A 16,399-nucleotide genomic window follows, 5' to 3' on the forward strand; every position below is an offset into this window, starting at 1 on the left:
ATCAGCCTGATGTGTCTGAAGGGGCAGAAGTACAGTTTCAGCCCCATTTCCGCACCTGCCAGCACCAAAGGGAAGCTGGAGGGCTGGGGACAAAGCAGGAGCCCAGTCTGGGGATGGCATTTGCTTCTCTCTGGGATTCCCAAATTAAATACAGGGCGGGCGCTTCACAGAGCGGGTGAAGCACCAGCAGCAGGGTGCGTGTCCAAGATGCTGACACCTTGCTGTTGCCCATTGCAGGCGGGAGCGTCGCCGGCGGCACCACATGTCAGTGTGGGAGCAGCGCACCAGCCAGCTGCGTCGGCACATGCAGATGTCCAGCCAGGAGGGCATCAACAAGGATGAGCCGTCCCTCATCAACCCCCACGCCAGTATCTTCCGCAGGAAGAAACCGGGGGATGGTGTCGCCCTGGAGAAATGTGCCGAGGAGCAAGGTGGCAAGGGCGAGCAGCCACCTGCTGAGGGCCCGGAGCAGCCAGGCCCGGGGGCCAACCCTGGCAGTGGTGAGGACAGGAGGAGTCCATCGCCCCGGGCTAAGCGAGACAAGGAGGCGTGGCACCAGAAATCGTGCCACGGGAACTGTGAGCCAGGTGAGCAGGACGGGGCAGGAGGTGTCATCGAGGATAGGGCCAGGATGAGGCAGAGCCAGCGGCGCAGCCGGCACCGCAGAGCCCGAATGGAGGGAAAGGAGTCGGCCAGTGCCCTGGGGAGCCGCTCAGCCAGCCAGGAGATGGGTCTAGAGGAGGCCAGCCCCACGGAGGGGACGCAGGATGGGCACCAGCACAGGGATATGGCTGCAGCAGAGATGCTGATTCAGGGGGAGCCAGAGGCGAGTGGAGAGCCCATCAGGTTGGTACCTGGGAGGGCATCTTGTAGTTCCCATGGCTCCTTGTCCTCTTCTCTTATCTTCTTGCATCTCTTTTCATCCTACTTCCCTCCCACAGGACAAACGGGGTCCCTGCCGGCGATGCTGAGCTGGTCGGGACTGCTGAGGATGGGAGCCCTCCACAAGCAGCACCTGAGGCTCCGCGGGAAAAGACAGGCAGCCTGACAGAACAGGATTGCTGCAGCCTCGACACCAGCGAGCAAGCGCTGCTGGAGGCCAGCCACACTGTCAGCCGGAGCGAGCCTGACCTCTCTTCCATTACCCCTAACACTGAGAAGGCCACGGAGAGCACCACCATCATGATCGATGTCCACGACTCTGCTGTGGTACAGAGTGAGGAACCGTCTCTTTCCTGAGCCCCGTTCCCAGCCTTCAGGGACCCTGGGGTGGGATGGAGAGCCACTTGCATGGCTTTTCTTATCCACATCTATCAACTGGGGGGGCTTTCCTTGCTGCTCCTTGAAGCACCTCCCTCCAGCACTCCAGTTTTTCAGGGGAGCCCAAAAGCAGCGCTGATGTGCCACTGTCCCCTGGGAGCTTCTCCCTTTCTCACCTCCTTCCCACCCACCCCATTGCCTCGTCCCTCCTTTCCCCTTGTTCCCTGCCCAGGCAAAACACTTGCATCCCCTGTTTTTCCTAACACATCCACAGCCTCCACCCAGCTCACTGCCGCTCAGACCCCTTAACAGCATTCTCACTGTCAAGGTGAGCCGCTTTCAACAGTGTTATTAATTAAAGAGTACTGCAAATTGGCCTTGTTAAAACCTCTTCATCCTGGCAGCTCATGTGTTTTCTTCTCTTTTGGTTCCTCCCGTAATGGCATGGGGATGCAAAGCAGAAACCCGGGGGCAGGGGTGGCAGGGACACCTCAAGGTGCTCCCTGCGTGCAAGACCAGGCAAAGGCTCTCACTTTCTTGCAGTTAGCAACAAGACAGATGGCGAAGCCAGCCCCTTAAAGGAGGCTGAGACCAAAGAGGATGTGGAGGAGATGGAGAAGAAGAAGCGAAAGAAGGAGAAAAGCGAGACGGGCAAAGCGATGGTGCCTCACAGTTCCATGTTCATCTTCAGCACCACCAATCCGTGAGGCATTTTGTTGAACCGTAGGAGCCTGGGGCTGGGGAGGGCTGCAAGGGGAAGGACCCCTAGATGTCACTGAAAAAAAAGGATTCCCTTGGGAAGGGGGCTGAATATCTCCCACAGAGTCTAGATAAGCAGCCACAGTGTTCTCCAAGCCCCGGGAGCACTCTCCCTCTGTGCCAACCACACTCATGGCTTTCTCTCCCAACTGCTGATTGCTAGCTGTGATTTTCAGACAATGTGTGTTGCATTTTTCTGCAGTTTTCTGCTCCCCTGTAGCTCTTGCCCAGCTCCAGCAGTCTGGAATAATAAGCCCACCAGTTTCTCAGGGACTGTTCCTGGCTGGCCACACGGTGTCCACAGGGCTGGGTCAGCCAAGCAAAGGGGTCAGTAAGCCCAAACCACCCTTGGGCTCCCTTGTTTTGCTCCCCAGACTTTGCTGCCCATCTTTCTGCTCTGGAAGCTGGTGATGGGGGGTGGATTTTGCATGTGGGCCATGCTTGGGGCACATCAGGGTCTCACAGGTTGGGGTGTGGGCTGTCTCTCTGCAGGGTGCGGAGGGCTTGCCACTACATCGTGAACCTGCGCTACTTCGAGATGTGCATCCTCCTCGTGATTGCCGCCAGCAGCATCGCCCTCGCAGCAGAGGATCCTGTCCTTACCAACTCTGACCGCAACAAAGTGATTGCAAACCTCCCCTGCTCCCCCCATCCTCCAGGCAGAGATCCTGTAGGATTTCAGCTTCCATGGTGGGGCACATGCGGGACATGGATCAGGGCAGCTGGTGGCAGTGCTTGCACTGTGCCATAGGATTTGACTTCGTCCTTCATTGCCTTCCTTTATAAGACCCAGAAAACCCTCTCAGCCTCCCACACATGGGGTTTAGAGTCTGGGGAGCAGACCAGGGTGCCTTGTCAATAAAGTAGCTTAAACTGGGGAGATGCTGATATGCACAGGGACTGGTATGGGGAAGCAAGATTCCAGCTCGCAGCATGATTTCAGAGCCGCCTGTACCATGTGTGGGGAATGTTCCTCCCCTGCCTATGCAGGCTGGGTTTATGGCTGTCCTGAACTCTTAGGTGACAGGCTGGGTTTGGGGCAAGCAAAACTGACCCTCCGTTTGCACCTGAGCCAGGCGAGTGCCAGGTGCGGGACAGTAAGGGGGTCTGGGTGGGCGCCAGTGAGCCCCTTTGCTTGGCAGTGACTGCAGAGCGCCCATGCCCTCTCGCTGCAGGTCCTGAGGTATTTCGACTACGTCTTCACCGGTGTCTTCACCTTTGAGATGGTTATCAAGGTAAGAGGCCTTGCAGGCCAGCTGTGCTGGCAGTGCTGAGCCCCACAGTGTCATTGCAGTGGGTGGGAAACAGCACAGTTTTTTGATTCTGGTTCTAAATTTGGATGGTAGAGACTTTAAAGTTCCTAGTGTTGGGAATTGGTAATGCTCAGCACTACTTTTATCAGTCTCTGGCTCCAGGCTCCCACAAAATATGATGCTTCCTTGCTTATATACCTGGGGCATGGGGATGGGTCCACTGCTCCCCGGCGATGTCCCTGTCCCCAGCACATCCTGCCTACGGCCGCTTCCACTCAATGGCTGAGTTGCTCAGTCCCTGTCTGTTTTTTTCAGATGATCGATCAGGGCTTGATCCTGCAGGATGGCTCCTACTTTCGAGACCTCTGGAACATCCTGGATTTCATCGTCGTGGTGGGAGCGCTGGTGGCTTTTGCCTTGGCGTAAGTGGCCGTTGTCCTTGTCAGCTCCCTGCCTTCCCTTGGCTGGGGTAGGAGGAGGATGCAGCTCTGTGTTACGGCTACTAGATTATCTTTTTTTTAAAATTTATTTCTCTGCACCTTTCTGCTCTTCTTCTGGGATGGCTACTGGAAGTGGTGCATGGCTGCTCCAGAGATTTATTTCTCCTTTTTTTCCAAGTGCTGGTGAGCAAGCAGACAGGGGGCAAGGCAAGGCAAGCTGGAGATGCTAGGAAGAGGTTGGGGGTGAAAGTGCACTTGAAAGAGGGCAGGAGGGGCTGTTAGAGAGGGAAAAAGACCTCCATGCCTGCTACACATCCTGGGGTGCACAGAGACAGCAAGAGCAGCAGCCTGCCAAGTGGAGCTGCCCTCTGAACATGTTTGTGCTGGAAATGGTACCCCCAGCCGGTGGCTTTTCCTCCACTCGAAGGAGCATTGCCCCAGACCCCTGCAGGGATGGGGATGTGGCAGGTGGGGTTTCCACCCACATCCTCTGCAGCATCATGCTGAGGGCAGGGTGCTGCATGCTTGCCCTGCAGTGTGTTCCTGCTGAGCATCACCTTGTAGTTGGGCTCTGGTACTGAGCTTGTGGCACCTGGGGTCTTCCTCTGCAGGTGGGTGCAGGGTGGCTTGACATCTGTGGTGCCAGTGTCACGGAGCAGAGGAGTGTCCAGGGATGAGTTTCATTCTGCTCTGCCCTCATCTGTGCTGCCAACTGGGGCAGGCAGTGCAGTGTGAGCTTGAGGAGGGACGAGTGGGTGCCAATGTGATGATCACAGGCAAGGGGCCACTCCCTGGTCCACGGGGCTGTGGTGCCCCATTAGTTGGTGCCTGAGCAGGGAGAAGAGAAGAGAGGAGGGGCTGGCACCCCTTTGTTACGCTGTTGGTCTCTCTTTGTGCCTTTGACATTGGTGGCGGTGACATTAGTGCTGGTGAGAGGGGACGGCCTGGTAGCAGTGCATACTGGAGCCATGTCCTTATCCACAGCTCAGGTACCATGCAAGGATCTTGGGGTGGCTGGCTCCGAGCCTCGCGGTTGCTTGATGGATTACAGCCCACAATCCATCCCTCCCATCCTACCCCTGGCCGGACAGCAGCTCCTTTCCCTCACTCTAGCCCGCTTGCACCGTCTCTGGCTCATTGCTTTTGTCTTCCTCACCCCCTTCCTCGCCTGGTGCTTTCCTCTGCTCTCTCCTTGGGAAGAACACAGCTGGCTTGGCAGAGGGATGAACCAGCCCCTGGGCAAGGCAGAGGGCTGACCACAGATGCCGGCATGGAGAAGGGGCACAGGGCAGGTCTCTGCTGGCTGAGGGCATTGCTCTGAGCCTTCAGGATGCCATCCAGGCCACCATGAGGATGGATTGAACATCTCCAGAGTCTAGCTAATCCCTCCTCTGCCAGGGCAGCCCCTCAGAGAATGTCTGGAGGGGGCATCAGCAGCCTGGAGATGTGCTGGGTGGTTTGAGGGGTTTAGGAGGGCAAGAAAGCCTTTTCTTTCCAAGGCATCTTTCATCAAGACTTTTTGATGGCTGAAGGATGGCTGAAGGAGGGAAGGTTAATGGCTCAGCCTGCTCCCAGGTGGATAGGTGTCCTCACTCTCACCACTAACAGTACTGTAATTGACACTTTCTGTCCCCTTGCCCCCACCCCACATGGGTGACATGGCTCCTTGGGTGGCCCCTGGAGCTGTCAGGGTCCCCACATACCAGCACTGAGCACATGAGGAAGCTGCCGTGCTCCTTCCAACCCTGCTTGCCATTTTCCTGCCTCCACCCAGCCTCCTGAGGGAAGGACAGGTCCTTTTGAGCACAGGGCAGCTGAATTTTTGAGCACAAGCACCCCCATCAGCTGCCGCACAGAACCCCCTCCCACACAGAGGGCCTTTGCATCTCCACGTACGTTTGCAGCAAACATCTATGTCACCTGCCCACTCTTGTAGCCATAGCTGGGTAGATACTGAGTTGCTTGTGTGGTGGACAAGGGCTCTTTATAATGTAAACCTGCAGGATTGTCCCTCTCCCCCACATCTGACGGTGGCTCCTGCTGGAGGAGATGATCTCATGGCTTCGGGGGTGAGGGGAACAAAGGAACTGCAGCGATTTCCATTGGGTTTATAAATTATAAAGCATTTATAAGAACACCTGCCTCTCCCCTTGGCAGCCCATCACCGCCACAGCCCTGGGAGCCACAGGGTGTTTGCCAGCTATAAATGTCCCAACCCACTGCCCTCCCTCCCTCCATCCTGCTCTAGAGACAAAAACTCTGGCAGTGGTATCTGAATCCCTCTCCTTTTCTTCTCCCTCCATGAGCTCTTTGATGTGGGCCTGTGGAGGGCAATGAGTCCTCCCTCTCCCCCTCCTCACCTCCATGGCACTGGGTGGGCAAAGCAATGCCCACAGAGTGGCTGTGGTGATTATGTGGCTGAGAGCGGCTGATGAATGGGTCCAGCGCTTGCTGGTAGAAGAGGTGCTGGGACATGCCATGCCATTTGTGTTTTCTGCCCTTTTTGCCTCCCTCTGTGGTTCAGTTTTCCTGCGGGGTGTCCTGGGTAGCCATGGGCACAGCAGGAGGTCTCTGAGCTGGTCCAGCAGCGCCACCATCATCCATTGGCCATCAGTGCCACATCAAAATCACCAATGAACAAGCATCCACCTGTAAAGCTGTGTCTCTGTGTGCCATCACGGCTTGTCCACTGCACCCTCGGAGCCCATACATCCCAGCAAGAGGTCATCTTGGCTCATCTGCAGCTCTCCACATGGAAAGATAATATGTCAATCCAAACGCAGCCTAAATAAAAAGCCCAATATAAAACCATAAATCTCCAAAGAGTTCAAATTAAATTAGCTGAAATAACCAGAACCATAACTAAATACCCTGCTCACTTTTGCCTCCCGTGGCACCCTCCGAGGAGACATTGTGCAGAGGAGCAGAGCTTGCTTGTGGCTTTGCAGAGCTGCCAAGAGGTGGTGATGCCTATACCCGCAGGCTTGCAGCAGTGGGAAAGGTTGAGCGGTGGAAAGGTTGAGCAGTGGTCAGTGTGAAGCCCTCGTCGTTTTGCCTGGTGAGCAAGGACAGGGGTTTCTCCACCCAGAGGTACCCAGAAGAGCTGCCTCTTTCTTTGCTGAGCAGCATCTCCTTACGCTTGTTGGCACTGGTGTCTGGAAGCAAGAGGGACCCCTATGTACTGCAAAATAACCTGGTGTGAGGCTGGCCAGGACAGAGGTGTGATATCCCATCATAGGAGTGCTGCGGAGTTAAACTATTGCCTTTTCAACATACTTTCCACCTGTTTCACTAACATGCAGCCAGGGGCTGGGGTTATTTTTACAGTTTTTAAGAAACATTTTACTTTCTAGGCTTGCCCCAGTGCTGAGCCCTCTACGTGCACGTGGCAGGGACTGAGCTGAATTGCGGATGCAGGTTTGGTTACAAGTAGGGACCTTATAGACCACCTTGGCTTGTCCGAGTGGGTACCTTGCTGGGTTGTAGGAGGTCCTGTGCTGCAGGTCAGGCTTTAATCAGTGGATTTCTTCATGGAGGTGATTTACTAAAGTTAGCCTGTCTGGATGGGAACTGTGACCTTGCAGGTAGGTTCCCTCGGAGGCACCTGCCTTTGGCTGGTTGGAGCTGAGCCTCAAGGTCCTTCCCTGACTCCTGGCCAAGGAGGACCACATACCGACCTGCTGTCATCCACTGTCCCACTCTTGGCGGGTTCCTCTTGCAGCAGAGGTTTCACTACATGTCCCCCTCCCAAAACCTTGAGCAGGGAGGGCAGGGGCTCCCAGCTTGCTGGAGAAGTCTCTCCCTGAAAATAAGCCCCATCCTGGAGGACACAACACTGTCTACTCATTGTGCCTTTCAATTGAGGCATGGGGTGGTGGAGGGCTGCTGCAGGGTCCATGCTGCCCGAAAGGCTGCAGTCAGTCCTGTGCATCTCCCCCACTGCTTTTCTTACCTTCTTCCTCTCTTCTCTCTTTTTCCCTCTCTCTGTTGGCGCTGTTTGGTGGCTGCTGGGCTGGATCAACGACAGGAATGCTTTGGGGTAACTATGCTGTTCGGGTCGCCGCGGGGTGCCACCCTGGGGAGTGCAGGGGGACGAGCACAGGCGGGTGTTTGTCTGTCTGACACCTGTGCTAACTCCTAGCTGCATTTGCAGAGACTGAAGTATACTGCTCTGCATGCACCCCTACGTTGCCCCGGGGTGCATGAAAGATGGTGTGCTCTGGGAAAATGCAGGCGGGATTTTCTTTGCAAGTACTGCAGTCCCTTGCCTTTGGAGGAGCATGCTTTCATCCTGGATCTCAGTGTGCAGTACCCCAAGATGGTCTGAAGCGCGCCCAGGGGAACAGGGTATAGGGAAAGTGGTGTCTGCCACAGAGCTGAAGCCTCTGCCCCAGCAGGGGCTTTGCCTTCACTGAAGCACTGCAGGGACTTCAGTCCTGGCACCCTCCGAGGGCTTGGGATGTGGTTCATGCCAAGCTCAGGGGGCTGGGGAGAGCTCAGCTTCAGCCATAGACACAGCAAAGTCAGGCTTTCCTCCAGATGTTATCCAGCTCTATGTCCCGTAACCCTGTTGGATCCCAAGCAAATCCACAGGAGGTTTCCTGAGGTCTGAAGAGGTCCCTCCTCCGCAGATGTAAACCACTGCAGTTGAGTTGCCCTTGGTGGAAGCTTGCACCAGCTGGGTGCTGCTCTCAAATCCTCACCCCAGCCTTGAGTTGGATGCCCCAGTCCCGAGTTGGATGCTCCAACCACTTACCCAGGCCTTGATACTGAGCAAAGCAGGAGATGGGAGGTGCAAAGGGAGTCCTGGGGCTGTTTGTACAGTTGCTTTCCATGCATTTGTGGGGCTGTGCTCCTAGGGAGGACTATTAATTAGTGCGTTTGTTTACATCTCCTAATGATTAAGCCCATTTTTGTGCTTCCTGTTGCATTAACCCTCATAAAAGAGCTGTGTTATTTGGAGCATCTGTTGTTGCAAGTCATTCTCTTGACCTTTTTTGAGGGTGCCTTGTGGATCCAAACTGTACTACCTCCACCAGAATCTGTCTGCTCCATCCTCAGATCCAGCCCATGGGCTTCAGTTAAAAGACAAGGGAAAAACTTGGTATTGTGTTTGGGATTAATAATCATATTCAAGAAATGAGGGTCATGAGGGGGCTTTTCTAAATAATTATTCTGGTAAGCTCTGCCTCTCTCAGCTGACTTGGATGGAGGCAAGTGCAGCCCTGGTCTGGAGAGGGAAAAGAGGGCTGAGAAGTTACGTTCATGTGAGATAGAGGACTAGGCTGACCATGTTGGGTAGCACTGATGGAATAAGGCAGAAACCTGTAAGAGACAGCATTTGTGTGATTAAACTAAGCACAGAGCAGGTGCTTGCCAAGGTGAATGTGAAGACCATGAATCTCCGGTTTAAACCAGGATGGAAACCCCTTTGCAAGACAGCTGCACGTAGACCCCATTAAGTGCCTCTCCTTCATTTTATTATGAATTTCTTACAACCATTAGTAACAGTAGAAAACAGTTTGCAATGGTGGGGGCCTTTTGCAAGCCCTGTCTGCAAATGGCACATGCTTGCAGTAGGGAAGCAAACCTCCTGGCCCTGCTGAGTGGCATGGCTTGGGACATGGGGGAGGGCAGCATGCCACAGCGCCCTTTGGGCACCTGCCCTTCCTTGGGGAGAGCATTGCATTGCCTGACCCAGCCCTGGCATCACACTGTTTTCCACAACAAGGGGGTTTGTTAAGGTTGCTGCTCCCCAGTGAAGGGGAAAGGCGCTAATCCTGAGGAGGAGAGGATTGCTTTATTTTTCACCTCTGCCAGTTGTCAGCGCATGTGTTGGAGGAGACTCATTTAGGTGGGCTGAGCCCTCAGCAGTCACACGTTTGTGGCCCTCCTGTTTCCATCCTCACCTGTGCTGGGGGGGTTGTCAGCAGTTGAAACCCCAGAGCATCCAGCCTCAGGTCTGCAAGGTTATTGTCTCTCCTTTTCATTTTTGGGTACATGTGCCTCCCTCCAACGTGGTAGGACCAACAAGGGCCGGGATATCAAGACTATCAAGTCTCTCCGTGTGCTACGGGTCCTGAGGCCCCTGAAAACCATCAAGCGACTGCCCAAGCTGAAGGTAATGATCATCATCTCCTGCCTTACATCTGTCTTCTCTGGCATGGACTGGTGGGTGCAGGGACCATGCGCACCAATTTGCTCATGAGCGATGAACAAGTAGTTTTCAAAGTATTTGCTGTGTTTTAGGAGCCCTGTATTCAAACACAATGCCCTTCAGGCTGCTTCATATCTGGAGTTGCAATGTGTTATTAATAGCAAGCCTGGATCTCTGCAAGGTGTCCGAGTTCATTCCTCAGCCAGGGAAAGTGGGGCTGGAGTGGACACAAGGCAGCAAAGCCCAGAGGGTCTCCTGATAAAATAGGCTGCCCTGGCTTTGGGAGAGCTTAAATCTCTTATCAAAGTTCATTATCTTTCCCACCAGAGTAGCTTGCAAACAACTCAGGATTTTGTGTGCTGTGCTGACATGGTGTTGCACTGGAAGGAGTTTTCCCATCTGAATAGAGGGATTATTTATGCAGCGCAGGTAGGATTATGGATTTCCCTACCTTAGCTGATGGGATATAGAGCCAGGAAGGAGTAAGAGACCGAGGAAGCACTGAGGTTTTTTTTCACAAGGCCATATTTGGCTGATGGATGAGGCCCCGGGTGGCACCCCAGTGACATGAGTTTTGACCCTTGCTGTTCTTCCCAATCAGTGGATGGATTCAGCCTATGTCAGTTCGTTTCTGGACACCTCTGTCTTCACCATGAAGCAGTGATAACGACATTCCTCTCTTTCTTAAAGCCTGGGGAGGTGCTGTTATTCCAGGCAGAGGTATTCACTCTGCCTTGTTATTCTGGGTGATGAGAAACAAAGAAGTGTTTACTAATTAGTCTTGTGTGCTGCTAACTGCATCATCAGGGAGGTCCCCTGTCTGCTGCCCTGGTTGCAGAGAACATTGAAGGATATAAATATCCACCCCTGCTGCTGTCTGTGTGTGTGCTGGGTGGTACTCCAGGTGTTAAACTCACTCATAAAATAGCACTTTGCCTGGGAGAAGGCCAAGCTCTTTCCTCCTTTGCACTCCAAGAGGGGGAAATGTCTTTCCCTGCCATAGTCTTGAGGAAGGTTTTGGTCCTGCCCTTTGCCGAAGCTGTTGGTTCCCCAAGGTGAGCTATGCCTTCTCCTGCAGGCTGTCTTTGACTGCGTGGTGACTTCCCTCAAGAACGTCTTCAACATCCTCATTGTCTACAAGCTCTTCATGTTCATCTTTGCTGTCATTGCTGTCCAGCTCTTCAAGGGGAAGTTTTTCTACTGCACTGACAGCTCTAAGGACACAGAGAAGGACTGCATGTAGGTGCCCTGTTCAGTAGGTCCAATGCTGCTGACACCTCTAGCAAAGGCAGGGTGCTGGATAATGTTGTCTTTGGGTTCCCAGTTAAGTCCTTGGTCATGGCTCGCTCTTGGCTGTAGGCTCTTGGGGTGGACAGCATGGCCTGAGCCCTGTCCTCATTGCTGTATCAGCGCTGTGCATCCTTGCATGGGATGCGGGATGCAGAGCCCTGTATTTTGCTCCTGTTCTCTTTCCTCCTTCTCTCTTCTCTTTTGCTTTCCTCTTCTATCCTTCCCTTCAGTTGTTATCTAGCCTCTCCCCATTTCTCCCTCCAGCCCTGCAGGAGGAGAGGTGCCCCCCCACCCCGCACACGCATACTGCCCCCAGGGTTTAAAACCACTGTCTCAGAGTCTGGCAGTGTAAAAACAAGGTCGCTGCTCTCTCCCAACCTTGCAGTGGGAACTATGTGGACCATGAGAAGAACAAGATGGAAGTGAAGTGCCGGGAATGGAAACGCCATGAGTTTCACTATGACAATATCATCTGGGCTTTGCTCACCCTGTTCACAGTCTCTACTGGCGAGGGTTGGCCCCAGTGAGTATTCTGCTCCATCCACCCACCTTGAATTAGGGTGGGCATGTCCCCGTTGGGGTGGTTGGGTTACTAACTGGCTACAGCCAGGCAGGACTGAGAGAGAAACTGGTGGGCAGGGAGGACAGGGAGAAGGAGGACAAGAAATTATGTCAGGACAAAAAAGCTTTAGCCCTTGTATGAGGCTGGGACCATGGCCAGCGTTAGCTTCTTCCTTAGGGAGTGAATGATGGATAATCCCTTCTCCTGTGTGCCCTGAGGTATATCTTAGCTCAAGTTTAGAGATGACCATAGGACTAGCCCTTTTTTCATGCTCATGTGAGCTTGGGCAATTTTTTGTCTGTATGTGGAGCACTGGAATATCCATTTTCCATCAGGGGTACAGGCAAAGGATCATAAAACAATCTGTAGCCATTTAGAAGGGTTGTCCTTATAAAGCAGATTAAGACAGAGGTTTGTCTTATCATTTTTACAACTGCAGACAGACAGCTGGCTGTACAAAGTGGGTCCCATGAGAAGTGCTGTGTGGTGGAAGTCCTGATGGGCATATCTCTGGTTGCTTTTCTTCACCTGTCTGCCCACAGGGTGCTGCAGCATTCAGTGGATGTGACGGAGGAGGACCGTGGGCCCAGCCGCAGCAACCGCATGGAGATGTCCATTTTTTATGTCGTCTATTTTGTGGTCTTCCCTTTCTTCTTTGTCAACATTTTTGTGGCTCTCATCATCATTACATTCCAAGAGCAAGGAGACAAAATGATGGAGGAGTGCAGTCTGGAGAAGAACGAGGTACGGTCTTGGGAAGGGGGAAAGAGGACATTTCCATGGGTTTTCTGCAGTTTGGGAGCCTGGAGCTCCGTAGATGTTGAAAAGGTGTAATAAATCCATGAACCACCTGCCTACCCATCCCATGAAGGAAAGAAGTGTGCCAGCCACCGTCCCCCATGTTACCATCGTCCAGGATCTGATGCACCTTGTTTTATTCCAGAGAGCCTGTATTGACTTTGCCATCAGCGCCAAGCCCCTCACGCGGTACATGCCCCAGAACCGGCACACCTTCCAGTACCGGGTCTGGCACTTTGTGGTCTCCCCATCCTTTGAGTACACCATCATGGCGATGATAGCTTTGAACACTGTGGTGCTGATGATGAAGGTGAGCCGGTCAGATCAAGCCTTTCTTGTTTGGGGCAGCAGGGAGAAGGAGGATCAATCACGATGGGACCAGAGGGTATTTGGGTTGTTTCTAGGAGATGCTTTGAGACAGAGTCTAGGTGTGTATTCCTTTGTCATAGTCACTTGAAACACAACTCCCCAAACTGGAGGCGAGATCTTCCCTAAACGAGATGACTCAAATGATTTGGACCTCTGAACTACTACTGAAAGATCTGGGTTTGCTCTGTGCTTCCTTCTTAGAAGGAGTGGCATCCTGTCCTGGGAGAGGGGTGGAGAGGGGAAGGAGGAGATGGTCTTGAGGCACCCAGGGCAAGGAACACGGATCACCGCTTTTCTTCCCTGGGACAGTCATCAGACAAGAGGCTGGCAGGCCCCCTCCTAGCTAGTGATGTCTCTCTCTTTCCATCAGTACTACTCTGCTCCATACACCTATGAGCTGGCCCTGAAGTACCTGAACATTGCATTCACCATGGTGTTCTCCTTGGAGTGTGTCCTCAAGATCATTGCTTTTGGCTTCCTGGTGAGTGACTGCTCCTTTTCTTGATGAGCGTGTTAATTCGGACTTTGGCAGCACACAGATCACCGGGGGAAGGTGTTAATAATGTGAGGTTGTTTGTATTTATTTTGGGTCCCAGCCCGAGAGCTGTTTTTAGGGTGGAATCACTCCTTTGGTTCTCATTAAATTTCCCACTGCTGGATGCTGGTGGGGGAAGCCACATCATTGCTTTACTTTTTGCTTTGTTTCTGTGGTACTCTGGTGCCTGGACCATGTATGTGCTGTGCAGCTGCTCTGCTAAAGCCAACTGCTGCTGCAGTCATGCTGGTGGCCACAGTCCCTTGTCCCTGGGAACCATGAGATGCTGATGCATTGCTGTCCTTGGGCTGTATCAGTTGGACCAGACCTGACCAGCAATGGGACCTCCCTGCCTAATTCATAGTCCTCAAGTCCCCAGCTGCTCATTTAAGATTTGAAGCCACACACTGCCTTTTTGTCAGCTACTCTTTGCTGCTTATGAGCAACTGTTGGATTTGCTATTTTGTAATTTCTTTCCTGTTTCTAACCCATACTGGGAGATGAGCTCCACTAGCAGGAGGGTTTCTGCTCCCAGCGACATCAGCTGTGGTCAAGTCAGGTCTTGTACCAGCTGCTGCACAAGCAGCAGGGGCTGAGGTGGGTCCAGGTGCCCATGAAGAGGAGGGCAAAGCAGCCTCATGGCTGTGAGGGTTGGTGTGGTGAGCTGTTGGTGCCTGACCAGGGCTGGCTGTGGCTGCTTTTCCCACTCCCGTTCACCAGGATGGTCTATTGGATGCATGAGTCATCTCTCAAGAGAAGCTGCTCACTGCAGACACGCTCAGGCCTGTCACCATCTCAGACGCAGGACAGTGCTCCAGACTGTGGCTGCATACAAATGGGCAGCAAGGTCTCTGCTGCCGCCGCTGCTGCTGTCCATGAGCATCCTTGGCCTGTGGCCTAGCACCCTTCAGACTGGCCATCGCTGAGCTCAAATCCATGTTCCCTCTCTCCTTCCTTTTGCAGAATTATTTCCGGGACACCTGGAACATCTTTGACTTCATCACTGTCATTGGCAGCATTACAGAGATCATCCTGACGGACACCAAGGTGAACCAGGGGCTGGGAGCAGTGGGGTGAACTGCTGCGGCGTGGGGGGCTCCTGCTTCCCTCTGACCCTCTTGTCTCCTCCCAGCTGGTGAACACCAGCAGCTTCAACATGAGCTTCCTGAAGCTCTTCCGGGCTGCTCGGCTCATCAAACTGCTGCGCCAAGGTTACACCATCCGCATCCTGCTCTGGACGTTTGTGCAGTCCTTCAAGGTAAGACATGTGTGCCCTGGTATCCTCCCAGACCATGGTGCTGGGGTGCTGCTCCCAAATGCAGGCTGTTCCCAAGGTCTTGCTGACTTGCTGGCTTGTAGGAGAGAGAGATCTGTGCAGTTTATTGGCTTGCTGTGCTTTTTATACTTCTCTGGAGCTGGACCTGTGCTAAATAAGATGACTCGTGCTTCTCTTGCAGGCCCTGCCCTACGTCTGCCTCTTGATCGCCATGCTTTTCTTCATCTACGCAATCATTGGGATGCAGGTGAGCACAGACATCTCGGCATGCATCCCTCTGGCATGAGCAGGCTAGACCAGCGTGTCATCGGCATTATGCACAGCAGCCAGACTTGTGCCTGCCTGTCATTGCTTCACTTGGTCACAGTATCTGGGAAGGTCCCAAGGTGGAAGAGCTTGTTTGGGAGCTGCAGGGCTGCATGCCCTGGGGGTGCTGCCACAAGCTTGGTCAGTGAAGCTCCACGGCTCACTTCCCCACTTGTACCCTTGGAGATGTGGCCATGGGGACTCAACTGGATATCCTGTGTGGCAGCTGCTTTCAAATTGCCACCCCTTCATTTCATAGGCACTTCAATTTTAGAAATGACACCCCATCTCCAACTCCCTAGCAGCCCCCAGAGATTGATTTCATGAGTGAGGGACCTGGTGAGCAGCCTTCTGCCTTTCCCATCCGAACAGCTGGATCACAGCGGTGACCTCTGCAGCCTGCCATCTACCTCATTCATCTGTGGAGGGATGGTCTGATGGTCTACTTGGGCTCTTGTGCTTAGGGAGCTGCAGCGACCTACCAGAGGGGTGGGAGGTCTGCAGAGCATGGGAAGACGTGAGCTTTCAAGGCTCCAGCTGGTAAATAAGAAGCACGTGAGCTAAAGCCCTCAGCTCCACATGTGTTGTGGGCCTGGCTTAGTTCTGTGGTGACTAAATCCCATGCTAAAGATCTGACAAAGCGTCTTCGGTGATGAACACTTGGGATCTGGAGCCACCCAATAAGCGAGCTGCCACAGTACCCAATGCCATTGCCCGACGTGCGCTGCCAGGATGGGCAGATTTTGGGGAGGCAGCATGCAGGGAGGTGGCCTCCTGCTCGGGTTGCTTGGCAGCGTTAGTGTTTAGTCTCTTCCACCCCATTTCTCCCACCCTGAGAGTCTCGTGGCTGGTTTTGGCCGCTCTGTCCTACACATCTCGGCACCGGCTCCAGGTGTTCTCCACGCTAAACATCCGCCATCTGACTCAATCCCCGCCTCCCTGCCGTGTGGTAGTATTCGATTTATTTTTTTTTTAACACCATTGTGAACAAATCCCCAAGCAGTAAAGTCTGTGGGCGTTATTTGAGCAAAATAGCTGGAGGCAGAAAATATTCTACAATCACACATTCCAAAAAACCTGTACAGGGAAAAAAATACTCTGCAGTTAGTGTATTTTTAGGTTCACAGAAAGTGGAATAAATATTTAACAGTAATAACAGAACATTTTTCCTATTTGAAGTACTTTATGAATGTTTGTTATGTCTTATCATGGCCTTGGCTGTGGGTCATTATTAGCATATTGTCCACGTCTGGGGCTTTGTTGCCTCTCTTGGCCCTCGGGATGGTAGTCCCTGGTGTCTGGCTCTCCGTGGTGGGTTAGCAGTTGGTCTGTCCCTCTGTCACTGAGCCCTTCCCCACCCTGTTTGCACCACTGTGCCTGAACCCTGGCATCAC

The 16,399-nt window shown here is 53.3% G+C and overlaps 1 protein-coding gene across 5 annotated transcripts in view; it reads left to right on the forward strand.

Moving 5' to 3' along the window:
* CACNA1E (calcium voltage-gated channel subunit alpha1 E) overlaps window positions 1-16,399 on the forward strand; it is a 147,319-nt gene that overhangs the window by 112,139 nt on the left and 18,781 nt on the right. For all 5 annotated transcript variants that reach the window (XM_075096957.1, XM_075096954.1, XM_075096956.1 and 2 more), the window contains 15 exons: window positions 238-846; window positions 942-1,216; window positions 1,804-1,963; window positions 2,512-2,641; window positions 3,195-3,254; window positions 3,588-3,694; window positions 9,737-9,833; window positions 10,948-11,108; window positions 11,545-11,682; window positions 12,264-12,465; window positions 12,665-12,829; window positions 13,259-13,369; window positions 14,387-14,470; window positions 14,556-14,681; window positions 14,881-14,946. In XM_075096957.1, the coding sequence (XP_074953058.1) occupies window positions 238-846; window positions 942-1,216; window positions 1,804-1,963; window positions 2,512-2,641; window positions 3,195-3,254; window positions 3,588-3,694; window positions 9,737-9,833; window positions 10,948-11,108; window positions 11,545-11,682; window positions 12,264-12,465; window positions 12,665-12,829; window positions 13,259-13,369; window positions 14,387-14,470; window positions 14,556-14,681; window positions 14,881-14,946 (2,491 nt within the window). The remainder of the gene's footprint in view (window positions 1-237; window positions 847-941; window positions 1,217-1,803; window positions 1,964-2,511; window positions 2,642-3,194; window positions 3,255-3,587; window positions 3,695-9,736; window positions 9,834-10,947; window positions 11,109-11,544; window positions 11,683-12,263; window positions 12,466-12,664; window positions 12,830-13,258; window positions 13,370-14,386; window positions 14,471-14,555; window positions 14,682-14,880; window positions 14,947-16,399) is intronic.

Source organism: Phalacrocorax aristotelis, chromosome 6, assembly GCF_949628215.1.
Source record: "Phalacrocorax aristotelis chromosome 6, bGulAri2.1, whole genome shotgun sequence".
Taxonomy (NCBI): Eukaryota; Metazoa; Chordata; class Aves; order Suliformes; family Phalacrocoracidae; genus Phalacrocorax; species Phalacrocorax aristotelis.